The sequence below is a fragment of the Schistocerca serialis genome, chromosome 7 (genome assembly GCF_023864345.2).
Source record: "Schistocerca serialis cubense isolate TAMUIC-IGC-003099 chromosome 7, iqSchSeri2.2, whole genome shotgun sequence".
In the NCBI taxonomy this organism is placed as follows: Eukaryota; Metazoa; Arthropoda; class Insecta; order Orthoptera; family Acrididae; genus Schistocerca; species Schistocerca serialis.
The window spans coordinates 289,755,539-289,783,070 of record NC_064644.1 but is presented as its reverse complement, the minus strand read 5'-3'; the positions used below and the strand labels follow the sequence as shown (position 1 = coordinate 289,783,070).

The window sequence follows — 27,532 nt, the reverse complement described above, 5'->3', positions numbered from 1 at the left end:
GAAGTCGACTCTTCTATATACATACGCACTCCACTTTTAATAGTATACCATATTGTGACACACAACACCGCTCTTGTGGTGACTGCCACTGGAGTTGGTTGAGCATCTCAATGATTCCTTTGCACTAAACAACATATAGCAGAGATGCTGAGTCACAGAAAGGCACAAAGTCTGGGAGCTGGAGCCAGACTGAAGCAGCAGTGTATTATGGTAGAGAGAACCAAATGGGGATAAGGAGGAGGCTGGGGCAAGGAGGGGGAGGGATAGCAAAGTAGGGTGGTCAACGGTAAAGTGCTGCAGGAAGTGTGCAGGGATGAGGTGGAGAGTACCGCAGTTATGTGCAGCCTGGTGGGTGGGGGAGGGTGGTGGTGGGGGGTGGGGGGGGGGGTAGTGGAAAAGGAGATAAGTAAAATGTCTGTGTGTGTTGGTGGAATAGAGGGCTGTGTAGTGGTGGAATGGGAATAGGGAAGGGGCTAGACGGGTAAGGACAATGACTAATGGAGGTTGAGGCCAGGAGGGTTACGGGAACGTGGGATATATTGCAGGGAGAGTTCTCACCCGTGCAATTCAGAAGTGTTGGGTTGGTAGGAAGGATACAGCTGTTACAGGCTATGAAACAGTCACCAAAATGAAGGACATCGTGTTTGGCATTGTGCTCAGCAACAGGATGGTGCACTTGTTTCTTGGCCACAGTTTGCCAGTGGCCATTCATGTGGACAGACAGCTTGTTGGTTGTCATGCTGACATAGAGTGTAGCATTGTAGTTGCTGCTTACCTTGTAGATCACATGACTAGTTTCACAGGTAGCCCTGCCTTTGAAGGGGGACTGGTGATGTTTGTGATTGGACTGGAGTAGGTGATGTGGTGGGAGGGTGTATGGGACCAAGTCTTGCATCTAGGTCTATTACAGGGATACGAGCCATGAGGTAATGGGTTGGGAGCAGGGGTTGTGTAGGGATGGGCCAGAATATTGCATAAATTCAGTGGGCGGCGGAATACCACTGTGGGAGGGGTGGGAAGGATAATGGGTAGGACATTTCTCAGTTCAGGGCAAATGAGAGGTATTCAAAATCCTGGCGGAGAATGTAATTCAGTTGCTTCAGTCCCGGGTGGTACTAAGTCAATGTAACCGGACGGTGGGACTCTGGGAGATGTTGGATGACTGGAGATATGACACAGGCAATATTTTTTGTACAAGGTTGTGAGGGCAATTAGTATCTGTAAAGGCCTCAGTGAGACCCTCCATATGTTCTGAAAGGGACTGCTCATCTCTGCAGATGTGATGGCCACAGGTGGCTAGACTGTATGGAAGAGACTTCTTGGTATGGAACGCATGGCTCCTATCAAAGTGGACGTATTGTTGGCGGTTGGTATCTTTCCTATGGACAGAGGTACTGATGTAGCCATCTTTGAGATGGAGGTCAACATCAAGGAAGGTGGTTTGATGTGTTGAGTAGGACCAGGTGAAGCGAATGGGGGAGAAGGTGTTGAGGTTCTGCAGGAATGTGGATAGGGTGTCCTCATCCTCAATCCAGATCGTGAAGATGTCATTAGTGAATCTGAAACAGGTGAGGGGTTTAGGATTCTGGGTGTCTAGGAAGGATTCCTGTAGATAGTGCATGAATAGATTGGCTTAAGACAGTGCCATGCGGGTGCCCACAGCCGTACCCCGGCTTTGTTTGTAGATTATTATTATTATTATTATTATTATTGTATGCATCAATTATAGTAATACACATTTAGCAAAACAAAGAAATATATATAAAAATGAACATGTGAAATTATATAGAGTACACAAGTTTTAAAACGGCTCAGTTTACACTCGGATGTTGATGGACTCGATCCAGTGGAGTGCCTCGTGGGATGCTTGATGGAGCTTCTCAATGCCACCAGGGAAGCGTCTGATTGGACATTCATTCACAATGTGGCTCATTGTTTGGGTGTCACCACAGTCACACACACTGTCACTTGAAAAGCCCCACTTGTGCATGTTGTATTTGCACCTTCGCTCTTCAGTCCGTTATCTGTTTAACTGCATCCACACCTCCCTTGTTTGGCGGAAGCCTGGAATTGGAACTGTTGGATTGCGTACAAGTTCATGGTTTTGGGTTCTTGTAGCTTGCCACTCACGTTTCAACTCTGTGTCCTGGATGAATCCTGTGGATAACATTTGGACTCCCATTTCATATGCTGGTGTTCTAGACTTGAGGTGTTTCCTGGGCAGTGATAGCAAATCATCATGAAGAGGGATCGAGTTGTTTTCAGAAACTTGCTGACAGTGGTTGTAAAGAACATCCTTTCGTCAGAGGTCTGGTGGACAGATGTTTGAAAGCACTAGTAGCCAGCAAGTAGGTGTAGACCGGACTGTACCACTAATTACTCTCATAACTTGGTTCAGTTGTGCGTCTACTTTCACTATGTGGGCACTTCGGAACCAAACTGGTGCACATTATTCTGCTGCAGAGTATATCAGTGTAAAGGATGCTCCTCGGAGGACTGATGTGGTTGCTCCCCATGTACTGCCTGCCAGCTTTCTCACAAGGTTCACTCGTGTTTGTATCTTCTTGACCAAGTTGGAAAGGTGTTTTTCGTATGTTAAAGTTCCGTCCAAAGTGACTCCCAGGTATTTTGGGTTTTCGTTGTATCTGACTGTGCCAAGAGGGCCGAACTGTGGACTGATCTTTGCTGATGAAAGGTGATTAGAGAGATGGAACAAGCTTACCTTGGTTTTAGAAATATTTGGTCTCAGTCGCCATGTCTCAAAATACTCATAAAGTTTAGTAAGGCTGTTTGTTAGGTGTCTTCACATTCAGAAAGGTCTTCACTCTGATATGAAATTGCCAGGTCATCTGCATATTGAAATTTTCAGCAGGTCAGCTGTGTAGAGGTTGAATAGCACTGGAGCAAGAACAGAGCCCTGAGGTAATCCGTCATTGAGTACATGCCATCTGCTTTTCTCTTCTCCTTGATGTACTTTAAACCGCCTATTGCTTAACATGTTACTTAAGAGGTTGCCTAGAGTTTTGCAAGGAACTGTAGATAATCCCTTCAAAGGAGAAGTAATTGTGGATGAGGATATAGTTAGTCATGGCGACTAGGAAGGAGGTGGTTGGTTTGGAATCTTTCGGGCATTGGAAAGGTAGTGTTTGATAGCGGTAAGGCCATGGATTAGGAATGTTGGTGTAAAGAGAGGTGGCATCAATAGTGATGAGCAAGGCACCATATGGTAAAGGAACAGGAACTGTGGAGAGTCAGTGGAGTAAATGATTGGTATCTTCTGTACAGGAGGGTAGGGTGTTGGTAATAGGCTGAAGGTGTTGGTGTATGAGAGTAGAAATTATCTCAGTGGGGGCACAGTAACTGTCCACATTGGGGCAACCTGGGTGGTTGGGTTTCTGGACTTTAGGAGGCATGTAAAAGGTTGGAGTGCGGGAAGTCCATCTCTCTCCTCACCACTACTACTCCCCATACTCCTGTCTTCTGTATGCTCCCCAAAGTCCATAAACCCAACCACCCAGGACACCCCGTTTTGGCTGGGTACTCTGTCCCCACAGACAGAATCTCTGTTCTTCCTTTTCGCTACCTCTCCTCTCCCCCACACTCCGTCTAACCTCACGACTGCACCTAACTACCCTACGCTCCACTTTGTCCCTGCACGCTCCCAGCCACACTTTACTGTCCCTGACCCCCAGTCTGCTATCCCTCCTCCTCCCCGCACTAGCCTCCTTCTTAACCCCACCCAGTTGTTTCTCCCATAATGTGCTGCTACTCGCAGTTTGGCTGCACCTGCCAGAGACTGTGCCTCTCTGTGGCTCAGCATCTTCGCTATATATGCTGAGTAGCAACTATCCTTTTCATTATATTGTTACATTCCATCCTGGAATAAACCTCTTTATAAGACACAGGTTCTTTGGGTGTTCACTGTTTCCTCCAAGGACAGTAGAAGCAGAATTATCTCACACTTTTTTCATTGTTTTGTTATCCATGATGTCATAATTAATTCAATGTTTTATCACCACTAACTTATTTTACTATTAAGTAAGTGTAAAGCATGTTGTTACTATTGCATACCTGAATTTATCATTGAGGGGAACTGGTATTTTTTCCTTTATGACTGCAAGTGAGGTTGTGATTGTTATCTAGTTAGTGGAATACTGAATTTTGGGGTTCACCCGTGTATAATTAGTGATTAATTACATCTGAAATGGCGTGTTCAGAGAAACAAGTTCTCACTCTTAGGATAAGAGTACAAGAATCTTCATATATTAAAAATTTGCAAACTGTAGACACTAAACCATTGAATGGACAGTGTTTAGTCAGAACGCTAGAACTGCGGGAAATATGATACCAGTTGAACAGCATGTCATTGACAAATTTGGATTGAAATTTTACCTCAAAATTCTAACACTTTTGCTCCACCCGAAACAGGCCATGAAGGCCCAACAGTACTGACCGGTCACCATGTTGTCCTCAGCCCACAGGTGTCACTGGATGCGAAGATGGAGGGTCATGTGGTCAGCACACCGCTCTCCCAGCTGTATATCAGTTTATGAGACAGGAGCTGCTACTTCTCAGTCAAGTAGCTTCTCAGTTTGCCTCACAAGGGCTGAGTGCACCCTGCTTGCCAACAGTGTTTGGCAGACCAGGTGGTCACCCAGCCAATTGCTAGCCCAGCCTGACAGTGCTTAACTTTGATGATTCACTGGAACTGATGTTACCACTGCGGCAAGGCCATTGGCTCTATCACTTTTAGATTACTGTTGTGGTTGATAACGTTGCATGCCTGCCCAGAAATGTGACCTAGTGTGTGAGTTCCTAACTTTTCTTCATTTATTTCACTTGTTTTGTTTCTAAACACTGGAATAAATTATGAAATCTCACTTTGAGGAGGTAATCGGCACTTTAATTGCATATTTATAAATCCTTTGCTCTACAACGTCCATGCTATACATTTGAGTTTTATAAAAGGTAGCAGTTTATGTTTCCATCTTTCCTTCTTCACTCACTAGTACATAGATTTAGTGTGCTGAGCATAATGGCATTGTTACTCTTCTTTCCGTGGTACTCTTTCAAGATGATTTTGGCTTATCAGTCTTTTTTCAGGATGTTGTAGGAATGTAAGGCAGAATTGTTCTTCACGCACTTGGGCGTCTTGGTAAATATTGTTCATTGTTTCCACTAAGGATATTTTCTTCTGTTGAAGTTTCTTGGCAAACTGAAAGGATGTGGAAAAGTTGTGTGTTGTCTTGTTCATTTTTTGGTTTAGAAATGGCTCCATGGGGCGAACTATGACACAATTTCCAATGGCTGATTATTTTGTCTGTCTTCCTCCTCGATAAAGCATGGAAAGACTTTGGAAATGTTCTTGGCTACCGTATTTTCAGCTATCTAAAACTTGAATCTATATTTATTGGACTTGTTTGGGCTAAACTGGGTAAAGCAGCACTTTGCTTTTGGAAGTTACTGCTCATAAATTATAATATTTTCATCATGGCAGTAACAGCGGAGGCAGTTTGTCCCCTACTTCATAAATAAGAATACTCTTACCAGCAGGGGTGCAATGAGCTGAGGATAACTTCTCAGTGAACTGATGGTATCTGACATGTTCACAGAATCTCTTTCTAGTCATTTTTACCTTTGATAAAATTAGTGCCCCAAGAACGTGGCCAAAGTTCATCCAGGGAAACGCCTTTAGAGCAAAAGGATCTCAGGCACACATGATACCTGTCATTGCCTCTCAGTTCCTCCAGTGATACAGTCCAGTTGGTATTTTTTGTTTCGTTCTGAGTATTTGAATTTCTTTTTTTGTGATACACAGCATCAATTTAGAAATGTGAAGGCAATGGTAATGCAGTCATCCACTGGGTGGCAGTCACATGCAGTCGACCCCCTTCTCTCTTTCAGGATGTTGAAAACAGCCCTTATCCTGAATGATGACATAGCACTCCTCCATTCCATTCAGTCTCTAACTGCCATCTTCACTGGTGTGACAGATGACTGCTGAGACTGTGGTGAAAAGGATGAGATGGGAAGACATCTACTGATGGTAACTCCTCTGGGCCTCACTATGTTTGTCAGCTGTCTGTGGCATAAACACACCACTGAACTCAGTAATTAAGTTTCTGACTCGATATCTGAGTTCTCCAGAATACACAAAATCTTTTAATTAGTATGACAACACTGATTCAATATAATAAACGGAAAATGCTTGTTATGGCACAATAATAATAATAATAATAATAATAATAATAATAATAATAATAATAATAAAAGTAGTAATAAATCCCGTGGTGGCCCGGGAAAAGAATAGGCCTCCGGTATGTTCTGCCAGTCGTAAAAGGCGACGAAAAGAACAAACCACTAATAGGGCTAACCCCCCTTTTAGTGTGATTACTTGGTTCAGGACAGAACTAAAGAAGCCTCGGACAAGCGCCGTCATGGTCGGGGACGACGCTTGAACCCTATGCCCGCCCACAATGGTAACGACACTGCTAGCCAACTGGATGATTTAAATCCAAATAGAGGTGTTTTGCAGGATATGCTTCCTGCAACCACCCTAGAAGGAAAACAAAGACAGAGGATGAGATGGTCAGATGAAGTTAATCGACACCTCATGTTCTGTTATTACCAAGCAACAAACCTAGGAACCAACACAACTGGATACAGATCACAAGTATACACAACATTTATTACCAGATACCCAGAATTAAAATTTTTAACAGAACAACGACTAGCTGATCAGATCCGTGTAATAATAAAAAATAACAGGATACCCAAGTCAGAATTAGAAAACATCAAACAACAAGTACAGCAAATACTGGAACAAAATAATGTGCAATCAGAAGAAGAAGAAAATACAGTAATGGACTCAAACATCCCAGAGCAAACAAACAAAGACCAACACGCATCAATTAAACAATCAGAGGAAAACGAAATCTTAAGACAGCCACCAGAACAAGCACAAATAGAACACGAAGAGACACACGTGTTAGATATAGAAGAGAAATTTCAGCTGACATATATAGAATACAAAGACACAAATACAGACATCAGACCATTTTTGCATAGACCGCCAAATAACCCACAAGTCGAAACAACAATAAAATCTATCAACACAATCACACACAACAAAATAAATGAAAATACAACTATGGAAGAGTTACAACTACTGGTTTATATAGGAGCACTCACTACACTAAATATACACACTAGGCAGAGATCAGAACAAACCAACACACAGAAGAAACCCACAAAACCAGCATGGCAACACAGGCTACAGATCAGAATAGAAAAACTGAGAAAAGACATCGGACAGCTAACACAATTTATAAGAAATGAAATATCAGACAAAAAACGAAAAAGGTTAGGTAAAATCTCACAACAAGAAGCAATAGAGCAATTAGATGAAAAGAAGCAGAAATTACAAGCATTGGCCAAACGACTTAGAAGATACAAAAAAAGTGAAAATAGAAGGAAACAAAACCAAACATTCAACACAAACCAAAAGAGATTTTACCAAACAATAGATAACACACACATTAAAATAGACAATCCACCAAACATAACAGACATGGAACACTTCTGGAGCAACATATGGTCAAACCCGGTACAACATAACAGGCATGCACGGTGGATACAAGCAGAAACAGACACATACAAGATGATACCACAAATGCCTGAAGTGATAATTTTGCAACATGAAGTCACCCGAGCAATTAATTCTACACACAATTGGAAAGCCCCTGAAAATGATAAAATAGCAAATTACTGGCTAAAGAAGTTCACCTCAACACATTCACATCTAACTAAATTATTTAACAGTTACATTGCAGACCCATACACATTCCCTGATACACTTGCACATGGAATAACCTATCTGAAACCTAAAGATCAAGCAGACACAGCAAACCCAGCTAAATATCGCCCCATAACATGCCTACCAACAATCTACAAAATATTAACTTCAGTCATTACACAGAAATTAATGACACATACAACACAGAACAAAATTATAAATGAAGAACAAAAAGGCTGTTGCAAAGGAGCACGAGGATGTAAAGAGCAACTGATAATAGATACAGAGGTGACATATCAAGCTAAAACGAAACAAAGATCGCTACACTACGCATACATTGATTACCAAAAAGCCTTTGATAGTGTACCCCACTCATGGTTACTACAGATATTGGAAATATACAAAGTAGATCCTAAATTGATACAGTTTCTAAACATAGTAATGAAAAACTGGAAAACCACACTTAATATTCAAACAAATTCAGATAACATCACATCACAGCCAATACAGATTAAGCGTGGAATATACCAAGGAGACTCATTAAGTCCTTTCTGGTTCTGTCTAGCTCTGAACCCACTATCCAACATGCTAAATAATACAAATTATGGATACAATATTACTGGAACATACCCACACAAAATCACACATTTGCTATACATGGATGATCTAAAACTACTGGCAGCAACCAATCAACAACTCAACCAATTACTAAAGATAACAGAAGTATTCAGCAATGATATAAATATGGCTTTTGGAACAGACAAATGTAAGAAAAATAGCATAGTCAAGGGAAAACACACTAAACAAGAAGATTACATATTGAATAACCACAGTGACTCCATAGAAGCGATGGAAAAAACAGATGCCTATAAATATCTAGGATACAGACAAAAAATAGGAATAGATAATACAAATATTAAAGAAGAACTAAAAGAAAAATATAGACAAAGGCTAACAAAAATACTGAAAACAGAATTGACAGCAAGAAACAAGACAAAAGCTATAAATACTTATGCTATACCTATATTGACCTACTCATTTGGAGTAGTGAAATGGAGTAACACAGACCTAGAAGCACTCAATACACTTACACGTTCACAATGCCACAAATATAGAATACATCACATACATTCAGCAACAGAAAGATTCACATTAAGCAGAAAGGATGGAGGAAGGGGATTCATCGACATAAAAAACCTACATTATGGACAGGTAGACAATTTAAGAAAATTCTTTCTAGAACGAGCAGAAACTAGCAAAATACACAAAGCAATCACTCATATAAATACATCGGCTACACCACTGCAATTTCATAACCACCGTTACAACCCTTTAGATCACGTAACATCAACAGATACGAAGAAAGTAAATTGGAAAAAGAAAACACTACATGGCAAGCACCCGTATCATCTAACACAGCCACACATCGATCAAGACGCATCCAACACATGGCTAAGAAAAGGCAATATATACAGTGAGACGGAAGGATTCATGATTGCAATACAGGATCAAACAATAAACACCAGATATTACAGCAAGCATATTATTAAAGATCCCAATACCACAACAGATAAATGCAGACTTTGCAAACAACAAATAGAAACAGTAGATCACATCACAAGTGGATGTACAATACTAGCAAATACAGAATACCCCAGAAGACATGACAATGTAGCAAAAATAATACATCAACAGCTTGCCTTACAACATAAACTTATAAAGCAACACGTTCCCACTTACAAGTATGCTCCACAAAATGTACTGGAGAATGATGAATACAAATTATACTGGAACAGAACCATTACAACAGATAAAACACCACCACATAACAAACCTGACATCATACTTACCAATAAAAAGAAGAAATTAACACAACTAATCGAAATATCCATACCCAATACAACAAATATACAAAAGAAAACAGGAGAAAAAATTGAAAAATACATCCAACTGGCTGAGGAAGTCAAGGACATGTGGCATCAGAATAAAGTTGACATTATACCAATTATACTATCAACTACAGGAGTCATACCACACAATATCCACCAGTACATAAATACAATACAGCTACATCCAAACTTATATATACAATTACAGAAATCCGTAATTATTGATACATGTTCTATTACCCGAAAGTTCCTAAATGCCATATAACATATACCGTACAGTTAAAAGGAAGTGACGCTTGATCAAGGTCCGCATCACGTCCCATTTTTAACCAGACTTAACGTCTGAGAAAGTAAAGAAGTAATAATATTAATAATATTGTAATATCTAACTGATAAGATGAGTAAATCATGAAATATAACTGAAAAGTTAAGCTCAGTGTCCAGCGTGGAAGCCATTCTGACAATATGTGTGTGATCATTCAAGGTAGCAATTGTTGCCCAAACCAAAATACAATGCAAGTGCCTTTGTAATGATGAAAACAGCAATATTCGAAAAAGGAGTGACATCAGGGGTCAATTGACCCATATGTCTGTCCTTGATATATTTCATGAAATTTCCATGGAACATGGAAATACAGCAAAATGAAGTATACTATTGCCAAAAGTAGAAGAATGAGGAAAGGCCATGAAGTTTGGTGGAAAAATGTTAAAAACTGAATTCATTTTTGTTTAATTTGTCAGGATGCTTTTGGAATATTATCTTTGCTGGACCATATTTACTTGAGTATAAGACAACCCGTAATATAGGACAACTCCCATTTGTTAAAGAGGTTCCTTGAGAAAAATATATTTCTAACATATTCTAACTAATCAAAATTACACACATTTATTGATGTAAGGTATCACCTAAACAGTTAACATTACACCTATTCTAAACTTATGTCATGTATTGATTGCCTGCTTTTTGGTAATACAGTGAGAAATAAAATAAACAAAAAGAATTAGTATACATTTTTATCTTCATGGTCCTTTTTGTTTACTTATCCTGTCATCTCTGGTCTCACTATTTTTTATCATTATCGTCATCATCCTAACAGGATAGCGGTGAAACTTGTCTTTGTTGTCACAAATATTTGGCTGTTTCTTCTGTATATGTTGCTATTTCTGGGGTTGTGGCTCTGGTGAGACCTAAGAACACTGACACCCCCCACCCCACCCGCCCTCCTCCGATTCTATGCTGACGTGAGACATTGTCTGTCCACCCCTCTCTCAATGGCTGTGAGAACCAACAACTGATATACCCCTATTGTTCCTTACCTCATCAAGAGCATCAACAGGTCGTAGCATGGCATATGTAAGTACGCCACTGGCCCAAATCTACACTTTTAGCATCTCCTGCATAAATGTATGCTATTGTTGGGTATTTATCCATTTCATTTCTGAGTGCAAATGGATTCAGGCAAACTGCAGTTAGATGTTCATTAAAAAGCCAAGATACGCAACATGTAATTTGTGCCCACTCACTACTCCCCTCCCTGCACGCACATCCTAATTCACAGCCAAGCTAGTCGCTGTGCCCCTTCAATGATCTCTTGTGCTGCACGTGAGCAACTTGGATGACGATATCTTCTAAGGTGTGGGTCATATACAGCAACAGCAACTAATCTATAAATGAAAGATCGCAATCACGCTTCAGTCCAGTTTTCGAACTTTCATCCTGGGATGTAATTACGTCTGATGATAATATCTCAGTGGGTCTTTCCACTGAAATTGTTTCTTGCAATAATTGCAGTCAGTTTTAATGTGTTTTTTTTTCATTTTTTAGGTATTTTATTCTGGATTACTTTTCTTTCTCATTTCATCTGAATGTCATCATTTTGTTCTAATGCTGATTAAAAGCTGGTAACATTTTTCCCTGGTACTCTAATACATGAACAGTAACTGAATTTATTATTTCCAACCCGTTTAGTAAATTGTTATATTTCCTACAAATGAATAAAATATCAACTTGGGTTGAGAATTAAGTAATAGTTTTTGAAGGAGAAGATTTTTGCCTTTGAACGTTACCTGTACTCAAAAAGCAGCATAAACCTATGAATACTGTATCCATTTTATTGCAAACATGTTCAAATACAACAAAAGTTTGTAAGTTGATAGAATTTAATGTTATTTCCTCTGTTGTTTCACAAAATTACCAATTTTTAAGCAGAAAATTAGATTGTTGTATTCGCTAGTTAATAGTTTCTTGAATACCCCTTGCACAAGCGCCATTAGTCAAATGTCACATGAGTATATGAGTAGGTCAATATTGCATCGAGTGCTTTGGCATATCGGGGAATCTTGAACCTATTTGAATGCAAGCATTGTTTGCTTACCCCCCTACCTTTCGGTATTGTTCAAAATAAATTTGTATGAAATATTACACAATGTAAAAACGTTGATATCAGCAGATATGGCTTAATCTGCGAATATAAGATGACGCAGTGGATTATCGGATGAAAAATTGGGGGGAGAAGGGGGGGGGGGGGGGAAACTCGTCTTATAATTGGGTAAATACAGTATATTGTCGCGGAAGAAGCTGAGTAGCACCATAGTGTAATGGTTATGATACTAAACTGTTGCATGGAGGGTTGTGAGTTCAAAACTCACCTTCACTGTAAAATTTTAATTTCTATATTCGGTTCCAGTACATTCTAGAAGTATCCACAAATATCAAGAATCATTGTACGGGAATGTTCTATAGCTGTACATATACTGTATGTGTTCTGGCCAGAGGCAGTTCACTCCACACTCTTGTACAGGGTGTTTCAAAAATGACCGGTATATTTGACACTGCAATAAAAACTAAACGAGCAGCGATAGAAATACACCGTTTGTTGCAATATGCTTGGGACAACAGTACATTTTCAGGCGGACAAACTTTCGAAATTACAGTAGTTACAATTTTCAACAACAGATGGCGCTGCAAGTGATGTGAAAGATATAGAAGACAACGCAGTCTGTGGGTGCGCCATTCTGTACGTCGTCTTTCTGCTGTAAGCGTGTGCTGTTCACAACGTGCAAGTGTGCTGTAGACAACATGGTTTATTCCTTAGAACAGAGAATTTTTCTGGTGTTGGAATTCCACCGCCTAGAACACAGTGTTGTTGCAACAAGACGAAGTTTTCAACGGAGGTTTAATGTAACCAAAGGACCGAAAAGCGATACAATAAAGGATCTGTTTGAAAAATTTCAACGGACTGGGAACGTGACGGATGAACGTGCTGGAAAGGTAGGGCGACCGCGTACGGCAACCACAGAGGGCAACGCGCAGCTAGTGCAGCAGGTGATCCAACAGCGGCCTCGGGTTTCCGTTCGCCGTGTTGCAGCTGCGGTCCAAATGATGCCAACGTCCACGTATCGTCTCATGCGCCAGAGTTTACACCTCTATCCATACAAAATTCAAACGCGGCAACCCCTCAGCGCCGCTACCATTGCTGCACGAGAGACATTCGCTAACGATATAGTGTACAGGATTGATGACGGCGATATGCATGTGGGCAGCATTTGATTTACTGACGAAGCTTATTTTTACCTGGACGGCTTCGTCAATAAACAGAACTGGCGCATATGGGGAACCGAAAAGCCCCATGTTGCAGTCCCATCGTCCCTGCATCCTCAAAAAGTACTGGTCTGGGCCGCCATTTCTTCCAAAGGGATCATTGGCCCATTTTTCAGATCCGAAACGATTACTGCATCACGCTATCTGGACATTCTTCGTGAATTTGTGGCGGTACAAACTGCCTTAGACGACACTGCGAACACCTCGTGGCTTATGCAAGATGGTGCCCGGCCACATCGCACGGCCGACGTCTTTAATTTCCCGAATGAATATTTCGATGATCGTGTGATTGCTTTGGGCTATCCGAAACATACAGGAGGTGGCGTGGATTGGCCTCCCTATTCGCCAGACATGAACCCCTGTGACTTCTTTCTGTGGGGACACTTGAAAGACCAGGTGTACCGCCATAATCCAGAAACAATTGAACAGCTGAAGCAGTACATCTCATCTGCATGTGAAGCCATTCCGCCAGACACGTTGTCAAAGGTTTCGGGTAATTTCATTCAGAGACTACGCCATATTATTGCTACGCATGGTGGATATGTGGAAAATATCGTACTATAGAGTTTCCCAGACCGCAGCGCCATCTGTTGTTGAAAATTGTAACTACTGTAATTTCGAAAGTTTGTCTGCCTGAAAATGTACTGTTGTCCCAAGTATATTGCAACAAACGGTGTATTTCTATCGCTGCTCATTTAGTTTTTATTGCCGTTTCAAATATACCGGTCATTTTTGAAACACCCTGTATGTGCAAGTGCTGAATAAACCTTCGTTAAGTGAAGTTATTGTTCGTCATTCATCTAATTACACCTTCTTCTACTTGACATTATTCTGGTGGAGGCGCCGGGTATTGGAACTTATGATAGAGCACATTATAGATGACACAGTGGTTCCCATCAGGCCTTGACAGAGACGCCATTTATGTGGCGAGAAACCAGAGTTCGAGCCATATTCAACAGATCGCAATCTATCGGAGACAGAAGAAGAAGAGGACGTTACAATGACAGCAACTGTGTGTCACCACATGAGACATCCTTCCAGGTTCTCTGGTGACAATGGCCAAGATCCAAACAAGTGGCTGGAGGTATATGAGTGTATAGCCAAATTTAACAAATGGGATGACACCGTGTGTTTGGCTAACATATTTTTCTACTTGGAGGGCACTGCCAAGCAATGGTATGAGAACAACGAGTAGTAGTTCACAAGCTGGTAAGTATTCCAGGTGGAACTGCGCAAGTATGTCGGCGACACACAATGGCAGAAGTGCAAGGCTGAAGATAAATTAAAGTGCAGGGCACAGCGTCCAGGAGAAACTAAAGCATCCTGCATTCAAGACGTCTTGGAGCTGTGTAAAATAGTGGATACTAGAATGAAGGAGGAAGACAAGGTTGCACATCTCATGAAGGGTGTTGCTGAGAACATGTATTAAGCCCTACTCCTGAAGGAAGTTTCGACAGCAGAAGACTTCATAAAATTGTGCCAGTATATCGAGACAATGCATCAAAAAAGGATTACACGCAAGAAGTTTGAACGGCTTCCAAATGTCGTATCGATGTCTGTGATGGAGGAAGCGACTGATTTCACAAGTGTTCTTTGTCAGATAGTGAGAGAGGAAGTTCAGAAGGCACTTGGATTGCATGGCGAGCAAAAAACCGAGACGCTTAAAGAGGTCATAAGGGAGGAAGTGGAACAGACATTGAACCGAATCTCTCGTCCTTCATTTCCCTTTGAAACAGTGAAAAAGTCAAGACCCAGGCAGAGTTACATTCCTACAATGCTGCATCAGGAACCTGTTTGGGCACCAAGGAAGACTTATGTCTGAAGGACCCAGGATAACCAACCAATATGTTTCCACTGCGGACGACCAGGACATGTGGTGCGCTATTGTCGAGAAAGGTGGCGAATATTTGATGATGCCCACGTCAGAAGACAGCAGACTGATCGTAGCCAACACCATCTCCAGCACGACGAAGCTGAACAAGGAGTTGTGGGTGCAGGACAACGTAGGTCACCATCGGCGCAAGTTATCTGCTTGGAGAGGTCGCTCTCCAACACGCTGATCAAGGTCTCCATTGCTGTTTAGAAGCTCCAGCCGATCACCTTGCCGCCGCAACCTGGAAAACTGAAGGTTACTACCTTCCTTGGTGGTGAGGCCGCCGAAGAGAAAAATCCTCCGCCATCAACCACTACAAAAATGATAGGAAACTAAGTCGATATCCTTATGGATGGCCGACCAGCCCAAGCTCATGTGGACTCTGGAGCATCATATTCAGTCATTTCGGAGCAATACCATCACCATTTGCAAAAAACCATATTCATTGACAGCAAAACGTCTCTGCTGAAGGTGGCTAATGGGAAATATATCAAACCTACAGGAAGATGTACCATTTGTTTGAGTATAAGTGGCCATACACAGCCCTTAGAATTCATCGTCTTACAAGAGTATAGTCATGACGTCATTCTCAGATGGAACTTTTTGCAATTCTCAGGCAATTATAGATTGTGGTAGCTCGAAAATTATGCTAGACGAGATGAGATACTGTGGACAGGAAGATGAGCACCCGAGTGTGTGGAGAATGTGTGCGCTGGATGAAGTGATTATTTCTGCAGTCGGCGCTAGAAAGGTAACTGTCACGTGTCATGCCATGCATCAACTCATGGATCTTGTAGTGGAATTTAAGAGAAGCGTACCATGGAAGAATAACTTGGTCATCCCAGCCTTTGTCGCCTTATTTAAGGACGGATTCAGTGAATTGTGGGTAGTTAACTGTCACCGAGAACCACAGATCCTTCCAAGACGCATGTGCATATCAAATGCTGAGCCATTAAGTGAAGAACAGCTGAGCATCATAGAAACTTCCCACGCCGAGTCTGTGGGCAAAATTAGCACTACCACTACGAGACAAGGTCTTCTAGCTTGACTATCACGAGATCTCACTAAGGAGCAACAGAAGAAGCTACTTGCCATTCTTCAAGAATTCTCTGAATGCTTCAATCCACAGGTGAAGAGCAAAGTAGACAAATTGACGGTGAAGCATCGGATTAGCACTGGAGACCGCCAACCAATAAGCCAGAGAGCATACCATGTGTCAGCAATGGAACGTCGAATAATTCACGATGAGGTGGAGAGAATGATGAAGAATGACATCATTCAGCCTTCGCATAGCCCATGCTCGTCACCTGTGGTCCTCGTCAGGAAGAAGAATGGCAGTTGGTGCTTTTGTGTTGATTACAGGAAGCTTAATAAGGTAACTAAAAAGGACATTTACCCTCTTCCACAAATTGACAATACACTAGATTGTCTGAAGGGGGCTAAGTTTTTATCAACCATGGACATGTACTCAGAATACTGACTGATCGAAGTAGATGAGGCTGATCATGAGAAAACTGCATTCATCACCCCTGAGGGCCTGTATGAGTTTGAGGTAATGGCGTTTGGTTTGTGTAATGCACCAGCAACTTTTGAACTGGTGATGGATAATCTTATACATCACCTGAAGTCGACGATGTGTGTCTGTTATTTAGAAGACATTATAGTGTTCTCAGAGACATTTGATGAACAGATAAAAAGACTGACGGCCGTTCTCAAGTGTCTCCAACAAGGCGGACTGAAACTTAATCCAAGAAAGTGTCTCTTTGAAGCAAATGAAATCAAAATACTTGGACACCTTGTGTCAAACGAAGGTGTGCGGACAGACCCAGAAAAGGTGAGATCTGTAAAGGAATTTCATATTCCTAAAAGTATTAGAGATTTGAGAAGCTTCTTCGGATTACTTTCTTATTACCGTCATTTTATCAAAGACTTTTGTATCAAAGCCAGGCCACTGCAAGAGTTGTTAAAAGCTGATGCTAAATTTATCTGGGGTGATGCTCAACAAAATTCTTTCTATGTGCTGCGAAAAGCTCTGACGACTGACCCTATATTTGGTCTGTATGATGAGAGAGCACCTACAGAGCTACACGCAGATGCCAGTGGGTATGGGATCAATGTTGTTCTGGTGCAAATTTCGGATGGAAAAGAGAAGGTTACAGCCTATGCTTCTAGGACACTTACAAAAGCTGAGAGAAACTACTGAACTACAGAAAGAGAATGTCTAGCTGTGATCTGGGCCATGTGCAAATTTCGACGGTATCTCTATGGAAGGCCTTCACAGTTGTTACAGACCATCATTCACTTTGTTGGCTGACAGGTCTTAAGGATCCAACAGGACGACTAGCCAGGTGGGCACTACGTCTTCGAGAGTATGACATTACCATGCGTACAGAAATGGAAGAAAACACCAAGATGCCGACTGTCTCTCAAGAAACCCTGTGCAAGACCATCAAGACTTTGATGAAGATAGTGAGAACTGCACTCCAGGATCTCTCTGCTAAGCAGGAGGAGGACACCAAGATATCTCAAATTATGCTTGCCTTAAATTGGTCAGAGGACATGAAAAGACAGTTTAAGGTAGTTAATGGATTACTTTGCAAGAAAAACTTTGATCCATTTGGAAAGAGCTGGCTACCAGTGATTCCTAAACACATGCACTTAGATGTTCTCCAGTAATTCCATGAGACACCCGAGGACAGACATTTAGAATTTATGAAGACATGCGATAGAATCCGCAAGAGATTTTTCTGGCTGGGTCTATTTAGGAGTGTCCATCACTATGTGTTGCACTGTCAAGAGTGCCAGAGGAGAAAGGCAGGTCCTCAGAAACCACCTGGCCAACTCATACCAATTGCACCAGCCGAAACGTCTTTCCAGCGAGTTGGGATTGACCTATCATGAAAGACATTGTATTAAAACACGGTGCCCCAAGGTCGCTAAATTCCGAATTGAGTGAAAGTTTTTCAATCGAATCTTATGACAGAGATAAACCGTTGGTGCAACATTACTCATCACATGAAAACTGTCTACCATCCGCAAACTAACGGGCTTACTGAACACCTTAATAAGACATTGGGCGACATGCTATCAATGTTCGTCAATGTTGAGCACAGCAACTGGGATGAGGTGCTACCTTTCGTGACGTTTGCCTACAACACCACCAAACAAGACACCAGCGGATTTACGCCATTTTTCCTGGTGCTTGGGCATGAAGCGCTACAATCATGGACACTGTGTTTCCGTTACATCCTGATGATGTGGACGATAACTACATCGGCCAGGTGTTAACCAGAGCTGAGGAAGCTCAGCAGTTAGCTCGACTCCACACGCTGCAGGCTCAAGAAAACGATCGCTGGAGGTATGATGCAAGCCACCGCCCTGTTGTCTACCAGCTTGGTGACCTCGTCTGGATCTTCACTCCTGTTTGGAAGATTAGTGGCTCTGAGAAGCTCCTCAGGCACTGCTTTCGACCTTATAAGGTTGTAAGACAGTTGTCTGATGCTACTTATGTAGTCGAAGATTTCTGCCCCGACACTAGACTACGAAAGACCAGAGATTGTGGCTGGTTACTGTGCCCCCACTGAGAGAATCTCTACTCTCGTAGACCGACACCTTCAACCTATTACCTGGAACCTATCCTCCTATATAAAAGATACCAACCATTTCCGCGACCGACTCTCCACAGTTCCTTTCCTTTTACCACACGGTGCCCTGCTCGTCACTATTGATGCCACCTCCCTGTACACTAACATTCCTAATGCCCGTGGCCTTACTGCTATCGAACACTACCTTTCCAGACGCCCTATGGATTCCAAACCGACAAGCTCCTTCCTAGTTTCCGTGACCAACTATACCCTCACCCGCAATTACTTCCCCTTTGAAGGCATTACCTACAAACAAATCCGCGATACGGCTATGGGCACCCGCATGGCACCATCCTATGCTAACCTATTCATGGGCCATCTAGAGGAATCCTTCCTAAAAACCCAGAATCCTAAACTCGTCACCTGGTTCAGATTCACTGATGACATCTTTGCTATCTGGATTGAAGGTGAGGACACCTTATTCACATTCCTCCAGAACCTCAACAACTTCTCCCCCATTTGCTTCACCTGGTCCTACTCAACCCAACATGCCACCTTTCTAGATGTTGACCTCCACCTCAGAGATGGCTACATCAGTACCTCAGTCCATATCAAACCTACTAACCACTAGCAATACCTCCAATTTGACAGCTGCCACCCGTTTCATACCAAGAAGTCCCTTCAGTACAGCCTAGCCACCCGTGGTCATTGCATCTGCAGTGACAAGCAGTCCCTCTCTAAATATACCGAGGGTCTCACTGAAGCCCTCACTGACCGTAACTATCCTCCCATCCTTGTACAAAAACAAATCTCCCGTGTCTTATCTCCCACCACCTCCCAAAGTCCCACAGTCCGGCCACAGAGGAGCATTCCCCTTGTAACTCAGTACCACCTGGGACTGGAGCAAGTGAATTACATTCTCTGCCAGGGTTTCGATTACCTCTCATCGTGCCCTGAAATGGGAAGAGTCCTACTCACTATCCTTCCCACCCCTCCTAACGTGGTATTCCGCCGTCCACCAAACCTACACAATATACTTGTCCATCCGTACACAACCCCTGCTCCCAATCCTTTACGTCATGGCTCATACTCCTGTATTAGACCTAGATGCAAGACCTGTCCCATACATCCTCCTACCACCACCTACTCCAGTCCGGTCACTAACATCACCTATACCATCAAAGGCAGGGCTACCTGTGAAACCAGTCATGTGATTTACAAGCTAAGCTGCAACCACTGTGCTGCATTTTATGTAGGCATGACAACCAAGCTGTCTGTCCACATGAATGGCCACCGACAAACTGTGGCCAAAAAACAAGTGGACCACCCTGTAGCTGAACACATTGCGAAACATGATAACCCTCATCTCAATGACTGCTTCACAGCCTGTGCCATATGGATCCTTCCCACCAACACCAGCTCCTGAATTGCGCAGGTGGGAACTTTCCCTGTAATACATCCTACATTCCCGTAACCCTCCTGGCCTCAACCTTCATTAGTCACTGTCCTCACCCATCCGCCCCTTCCCTGTTCCCATTCCAGCACTACACAGCCATCACTTCACCACCACACGCAGTCTTTTAATTTCTTTTTATTTTTATTTCTATGCTTTCTGCTACCCACCCCTCCCCCTTCCGCACCTTCTCTCCTACCCTCCGTCTAAACTGCAACACTTTACTGTCTGCCACTCCCACCATACTATCCCTCCCCCTCCCCCACCCCGTCCCAGCGTCCTCCTTACCCCCACCCAGTCGCCACTCCCATCATGCACTGGTGCTGCTGCTGGCAGTGTAGTTTCAGCTCTCTGAGACTGCAGACGTGTGTGCAAGTTGCGCTTTGTGTGTGTGTGTGTGTGTGTGTGTGTGTGTGTACTGCTGACAAAGGCCTTAATGGCCGAAAGCTAAGATTGTGTGAATCTTTTTATTGTGCCTATCGCGGCTCAGCATCTCTGCTATGTGGTGAGTAGCAACTTTCCTTCTTTCGTATTGTTACATTCCGTCCTGGACTTTCCATTGGTTGAATTTATTGCAAGATTTGTTGTGCCAGTTGGCACTGAAATAGCTTTCATCAGTTGTTGCTATCATTATGGGACAAGTGAATAAAATGTGATAGTATAATAAAGTTAAGCCAATATCATTTTGGGACAAGAGATTCATGCCATTTTTGGCTTTAAACTGGTACACTGAGATGAACAGAACTGCTGTTTTGTGGAAAAATTCAGTCACCTTTCTGCCACAGAATGAGTTATCAGTTTTTTTATTAGCAAATGCAGAAAAAAAAATGTTAACAGGAGCGTCCAGCTCAAGCAAGAATGGGCATTTCTTACGTGCACTGTTACTCAATATTATCAGGTGTTTTTTTTTTTAAGTGCACTGTTGTGCGCTAATATCAGTACCTTCAAATAGCAAATTTGGTTAATGATATGATTGATGTGGTTGAACGACCTCTGAAAACACTGTTACCCTGAAATACCACAACAACAACAACAAAAATTATGATTAAAAATAATGAGCTGCTTTTGGGCATGGTGGCAAAGTCATTTTCCATTGGCTGTATTGTTGTTTCATTTTGTGGCCGTAACTGTAGCACCAAGATTTTTCATCAATAATGATCTTGGAAAACAAATTGTTGGACAGTTCGAAACTTGTTATTTTAAAGGCTAGCATGTTGTCACACAAGTCTTTATTTGATGGCCAGTCAGCACTTGAGGCTGAAATTTGGTAGGTACACAAAACTTTCTTGAGCAGTGACAGAGCAGTACTATACTTGAAAGGATTTGATCAACACACCATTATTGAGAAAAACATGTACTACACAAGCTCCACTTACGGCAGCATTATTTTGGGTATCCCTTTGTATAACCTTCCACCAAGAATTGGAAGTCATTGATGAAAACCACAGCCTCTGCTTTTGAGTGGTATATCCATATTAGTTTCTTTATATGTGGTTACAGAGTAATGCTGTGTTGGCATGTGAATTACTGAAACGAATGGTGTACATTGAAAACAGCACTTTTGTCAGGTATTTCCTTTACTAATATGTTCATTTGCATGCCTTATAATACATGTGTAGGAGTAGAAGCAGTATGAACGTTGATTAACTGCAAATAAGGCATAAACAAGAAAAGCTTGTGATTTCATAGTGTTATACAAATTTTACAACAGTGATACAACTTGTGAAAAATATATAAAATTGGTTTGATTCTGTGATGTAACATTTCTGCTGACATAGAGCTTGCATTCTTAACAATTTATAAAGATTAGATACAGCAGCTATGAAACCTGCCTTGTTAGAATATTTATAAGAACTTCAAATGTAATAACAGTTAAGCAGTGCCCAAAATAGTAAAACCACTCCATTTTGTAAATAAGAGTGTGTTGCTCTCAAGTAATAATAGCAGATAGCTGCGTGGGTCGTTGGTATTTGGAATATTTACACTTGAATACTGGATGCAAAACTTAAATGTTTGCAATGGTAACTTTATGTAGAGGCAGTGAACACATGAGAGTTTCCATGATGCAGTAGATAAATTCAGTGGGTGAAGGTAGATCGACACTGTTCTGTTTTACACTAGCTGAGTACCTGACATTGCTTAGGTATGTATTTATTCCAATTCTATTAGCCCGTCTCCTCCTTTCACTCTGTCTGTCTATCTCTTGTGCCCTCCTCTCTGCCCATCTCTCTCAGTCCACCTTCAACACTCCACTCTCTCTGTGTCCTCGTGCTCCTTCCTCTCTTTGTGTCCTCCTCTCTCTGTGTCTTCCTCCTCTCTCTGTGAGCTCCTGTTCCTCCCTCTGTGTTCTCCTGCTCATCTCTCTCTGTGTTCTCCTGCTCGTCTCTCTCTGTGTTCTCCTGCTCGTCTCTCTCTGTCCACCTGTCCCTCTCTCTGTCCATTTGCGTCTCCGCACTCTCTCTGTCCATCCGCTCCTAGTCTAAGCGTCAAAACTCCAAGCAAACCTCCATCAAGGATATGTGTGAAGAGGATACAACAATGGTTGAATAGAAAGATAGCAGACTGGGTGAGAAAGAAATAGACAGTGGCATTTGGAGAGGGGGAGTATGAGACAGAGACAAAAGGCAGTGGGACAGAGAGACAATGAAAGTGGCAGAGGAGGAAAGAGTGATAGGGAAAAGTGAGAGAAAGAGGTGAATACAGTGACGGTGGGGAGAGACAGACAGGAGAAAGTGCCAATGGGAGGAAAAGGTGACACGTGTTGACAGGGGCAGCGAGAGGGAGATGCTTTGTACGAAAGCTTCAATATAAAGAGATTATGTGTAAACACATGTAGAATGTTGTGTGTTAAAAGAGCGCGAATATGTTTGCAAGCCGAAATTTTTGGCAATTAAGGCAGAATGAGGATTGGGCCAACCAATTCCCTGATTCTCCCACTTTTTTGTCAGTCTTTTAAGGGGGAGTGTATTCACCTTTTTTATGCTCAGACCCAGACAGGAGCATTTGTCAGCTGGTGCAAATATATAGAGTCAGAACCAATATTCTAATTAATATTTCACTCTTCAAAATGAAATCCAACATTGTCTCCCAAAAATAAAATTAAAAAAGAATGAAAAATAAATAAAAAGTTAATGCACATGGAAGCAGTGTAACGTTAGCAGCCATATAATTTTTTGTTGAATCATATATACTTATTGTGCTACCTGCAAGCAAACTATGTGCCAAAAAATGCCTTCAAGCATGCTGATAAATTTAAAACATTCTAGACTGAGCTCTCATAGTTCATCATTGTATTGAGAAACTTAACCCAGATTTGAAAATGCCATAGAATAAATGTCACACATTATTGGAAGATAATGCTGAATATGTGAGAATATGTACCAGGTAATGCCAATGACGTCTTGTACAAGATAGCATAGGATAGCAGTTTGGTCTTTTGTGCCTGACTGAGCTTTAGTGTGCAATATTTCATCGATTAATTGTTTTACCCTTTTAACAACACATCATACATGTACTGTTAGTTTGTTTTGTCTCGTTTTTAGAAATATTATTGTACTAGTGACCTGTCACTTCTTTGCATGGGTAGCATTAAGCATTTAAGGCCAGGTTAATTCCCCAGCGTGATGGTTGTTCTGTTCGTGGGTCAATGTGTAGAGTAATGATCGAAAATCAGAGAACAACAATAGGTAACTGAATATATAAATTATGATTTTAACAATGAAAGCCATACTTTGAAGGCCCTGTGTCTCCATGCGGGTCATTTCTCACCAAGGTGGTCACACCTGTCCTCTATGAGTGTCAAAATCACTACAGTAGTTCTTGAGTATAGCCTTCACAGAGAGACAGAAAAAGTTGGGCACTGAAATTTATCATAGCTCAGCCAATTAGCTCCAAATATTTGTAAATTATGAATCAATATATGTACAGTGATTAAAAAAGAAATGCAGCACCAGGGAGTTGTGCGACATAAACAAAGCTGGAAGGTGTGTTTCTACATCTGAAAATGACTGTTCAAATTTCGTGCCCGTCGCATGGGAGTGGCACTAATAGTGCCAGTTTGAGGGTGCAAATCAGTTTTGGTTGAAATGTCCATTGTAATGGTCATTGGCATTAGTTACCTTTGAGATTAGACATGGTGAGTTGATGTCAGTCAAGAATGCCTTTAAGGTGACAAAGATGCTGTTATTAACACCTCACTGAGTTCGAACAAGCTTGTATAATACAGCTTCAAGAAGCTGGGTGTTCTTTCTGTGATATTACAGGCAGACTTGGCAAGAATGTAGCCACTGTACGCGATTGCTGGCAGCGGTGGTCATGGGAATGTACAGTACCAAGGAGATCAAGCCCCTGATGGTCATGTGGCATGACCAGAGGGAAGACCATTGTGTTTGGTGTATGGCTCTGGCACATCATACTGCATCTGCAGGAGCAATTTGAGAAGCAGTTGACTTCACAATGACACAGCTAACTGTTACAAATCAATTATTTCAAGGACAGCTCTGAGCCAGATGCCATGTAGCATGCATTCCACTGTCCCAAAACTATTGCCATCTACAACTTCAGTGGTGTCAAGCGAGAGTAGGGTGAAAGACTGTTGTGTTTTCCGATGAAAGCTGGTTCTGCCTCGGAGCTGGTTCTGCCTCGGTGCCAGTGGAAGCCTTGTGTTGCTTAGGAGGAGGCCAGTTGAGGGCCTACAACCAACCTGTCTATGTGCTACAAACATTGGACCTGCACGTGCAGTTATGGTCTGGGCTATGATTTCGTATGACAGGAGGAGCACTCTTGTGGTTACCCCATGCACCCTGAATGCAAATTTATCAGTCAGTCAGGTGGTTCGAGCTGTTTTGCTGCCATTCGTGAACAGCATTCCAGGGGGTGTTTTCCTGCACTTGCCCACACATTGCTGTTGAAACCCAACTTGCTTTATAGAGTGACGGCATATTACCTTGGCCCGTCTTCAATCGAGCACACGTTGTACATTATCAGACAACAACTCCAGTGTCATCCTCAAGCAGCATTAACCATCACTGTATTGACTGACCGAGCGCTATTGATTGACCGAGCGCAGCAGGCATGAAATTCTATACCACATACTGACGTCCAGCGTCTGTACAACACAATGATGCATACATGCATGCTTGCATTCAACATTCTGGTGGTTATACCAGTTATTAAAATACCAGATTGTTCACGTTTGCAATGGCTTATCTCGTGTTTACATTAACCTGTGATCTTGCAATGTTAATCACTTAAATATATTACCTAGACAGATGCATTCCCGAAATTTCATTACTCTACATAAATTACTTGTGATTCTCTCTCTCTCTCTCTCTCTGTCTGTCTCTCTCACTAATCAAAATCCCTACAGTAGTTCCTGAGATTTGCCTTTAAATATAGACAGAAAAACCTGGTGGGGGTCCTTAATTTATAACATCTATAGAAGGAGAATATATTTATAAATTCTGATTAAAATAATATTGTGTGGCTCAATGTCCTAGTACAAGTCTTTCAGTGGGATGTCACTTCAATGACTTGCATCTCCCTAGCCAGATATTCAACCAGGAAAATGTGATCTAGAGTTTAATATGATATCTGAACCACATTTCACTTCTGATGACCACGTCATTGAGAGGTGAATGGTAAGTTAAAAGAGTGAAAAATCCTTCGTGCGACTGGATCCCATGTCCCTTCGGCTTTCGGGCACACGTTTTACCAACTCTGCTCAAGCTTCGCAGCTGTCTGGAGTTGTTGTGGCTGAACTGCTAGATGGCAGTGTCACAGTTTTCACAGTAATTGCTGTCTTGAATTCATCATAGCTCAACAATTTTCTATGGAATATTTATAAATGATATACATGAATCTTCCTCGTGAATCAGTGTATCTATTATTGATATCTGGATCCGAATCTCTAAAACATTTCCTGAAATTAACTACATGTATAGACAAAAGCAAGCATTGAAATTCAGTTTATGTATCTGGAGATTGTTGGTTTCATTCTGTCCTCCAACTTGTATGAGGTTTTAACTTTGCTTTTGTATCTAATGACACTAGTACAGCAGTTGCAGCAAATAGTCTGTAGACTGAAAATGGTCAATAAATAAGTATTACTTTAGCAGCAGCTAACGCTGGCCTTTGCAAGATTACATTCTTTTAATTTATGAAAGTTGTGTAGCACAATCAGCAGGAAAAAGGAAGCAGCTATTAAGTGCTAGGATGAAAACAGAACCAGGTATAAGCTCAATACCCAGTTTTTCATTATGGAAAATGGGATGCAGTTGCACAGAATGCATACAGCTCAGTTGTTGTTGTTGTTAAGCACCCAAATCTGAGAGCAGCAGTCGTGGCATGTCCACAGAGAAAAATATTTTAATAAATGGGCATATTAGCAGTTTTTGCATGTGTAAAGGAGTGAATATATGTGTATAAATGAGGTTGGGTAGGGTGAGTGCTTAAATGGAGATTTTATGGTACAATTATTCAAGTTTTGAAATATTTTAATCATATTTCTTGTGAACATTTTAATAAGTGCGCAAATAACTATAATGTTGGGTACTCTAAACCCACAATAATCATAATCATCATCAACAACAACAATGAACAACAACAACATTAATTTTTTAGTTAGATATCATACGTGTGCCTTCATTAGTAGTCAGTGAAGGGGACACATTCCTGTTTTATGTCTTCAATTTACAGCTTGAAAAAATATATTTTCTTTAATAAATTCAGACCCTGTTATCTCCTGCACATCTAACCATGTGTGCTCTCATTTCTTTTGTTTCTTGCACAGGCCATTCTTCAACAGCATCATCAGATGCAGCAGCAGCAGCAGCATCATCAGCAGCTCCAGCAGCCACCTCTCCAGGACCAGCAGGAAGCAGCACTCCAGCATGTGCCACCTCAGCAGATGTCCATTCATCTGCAGCAGCCGGTTTGTAACTCTCTTCAACCTGTTATGCAGGCCGTGCTGCAACAGCAGCTCCATCATCAACAGCAGCAGCAGCAGCAACAGCAACAACACCAACAACAGCAGCAACAGCAGCAGCAGCAACAACCATCACAGCAGCATCAGTTGTTGCAGCAGCCCCCGCAGGTTCTGCTTCAGCCTCCACCGGGCCAACCCCAAGGGCTTGTGGCACAGAACGGACAAGTTCTGATGCTGCCCCAACAGCAACATCTGCAAGGTCAGAAAAAAGTGCCTCTGTAGTAATTTGATGTTGAAGTTTGTATTAATCAATATCTTTAAGTTTTGCTTTATACTTTTTTTTTTTCAAATTATTTGAAGTTATGCTTTTGTTATGTTGTTACTTCACTTACGGACTCTTTCACTGTTCACA

At 41.8% G+C, this 27,532-nt stretch overlaps 1 protein-coding gene across 5 annotated transcripts in view; it reads left to right on the top strand.

The window, feature by feature from the left end:
* The window catches only part of LOC126412848 (uncharacterized), a 309,701-nt gene that overhangs the window by 194,652 nt on the left and 87,517 nt on the right, over positions 1–27,532 (top strand). For 4 of the 5 annotated variants that reach the window (XM_050082699.1, XM_050082700.1, XM_050082704.1 and 1 more), the window contains one exon: positions 26,986–27,379. In XM_050082699.1, the coding sequence (XP_049938656.1) occupies positions 26,986–27,379 (394 nt within the window). The remainder of the gene's footprint in view (positions 1–26,985; positions 27,380–27,532) is intronic. The other variant, XM_050082703.1, reaches the window with a different exon arrangement.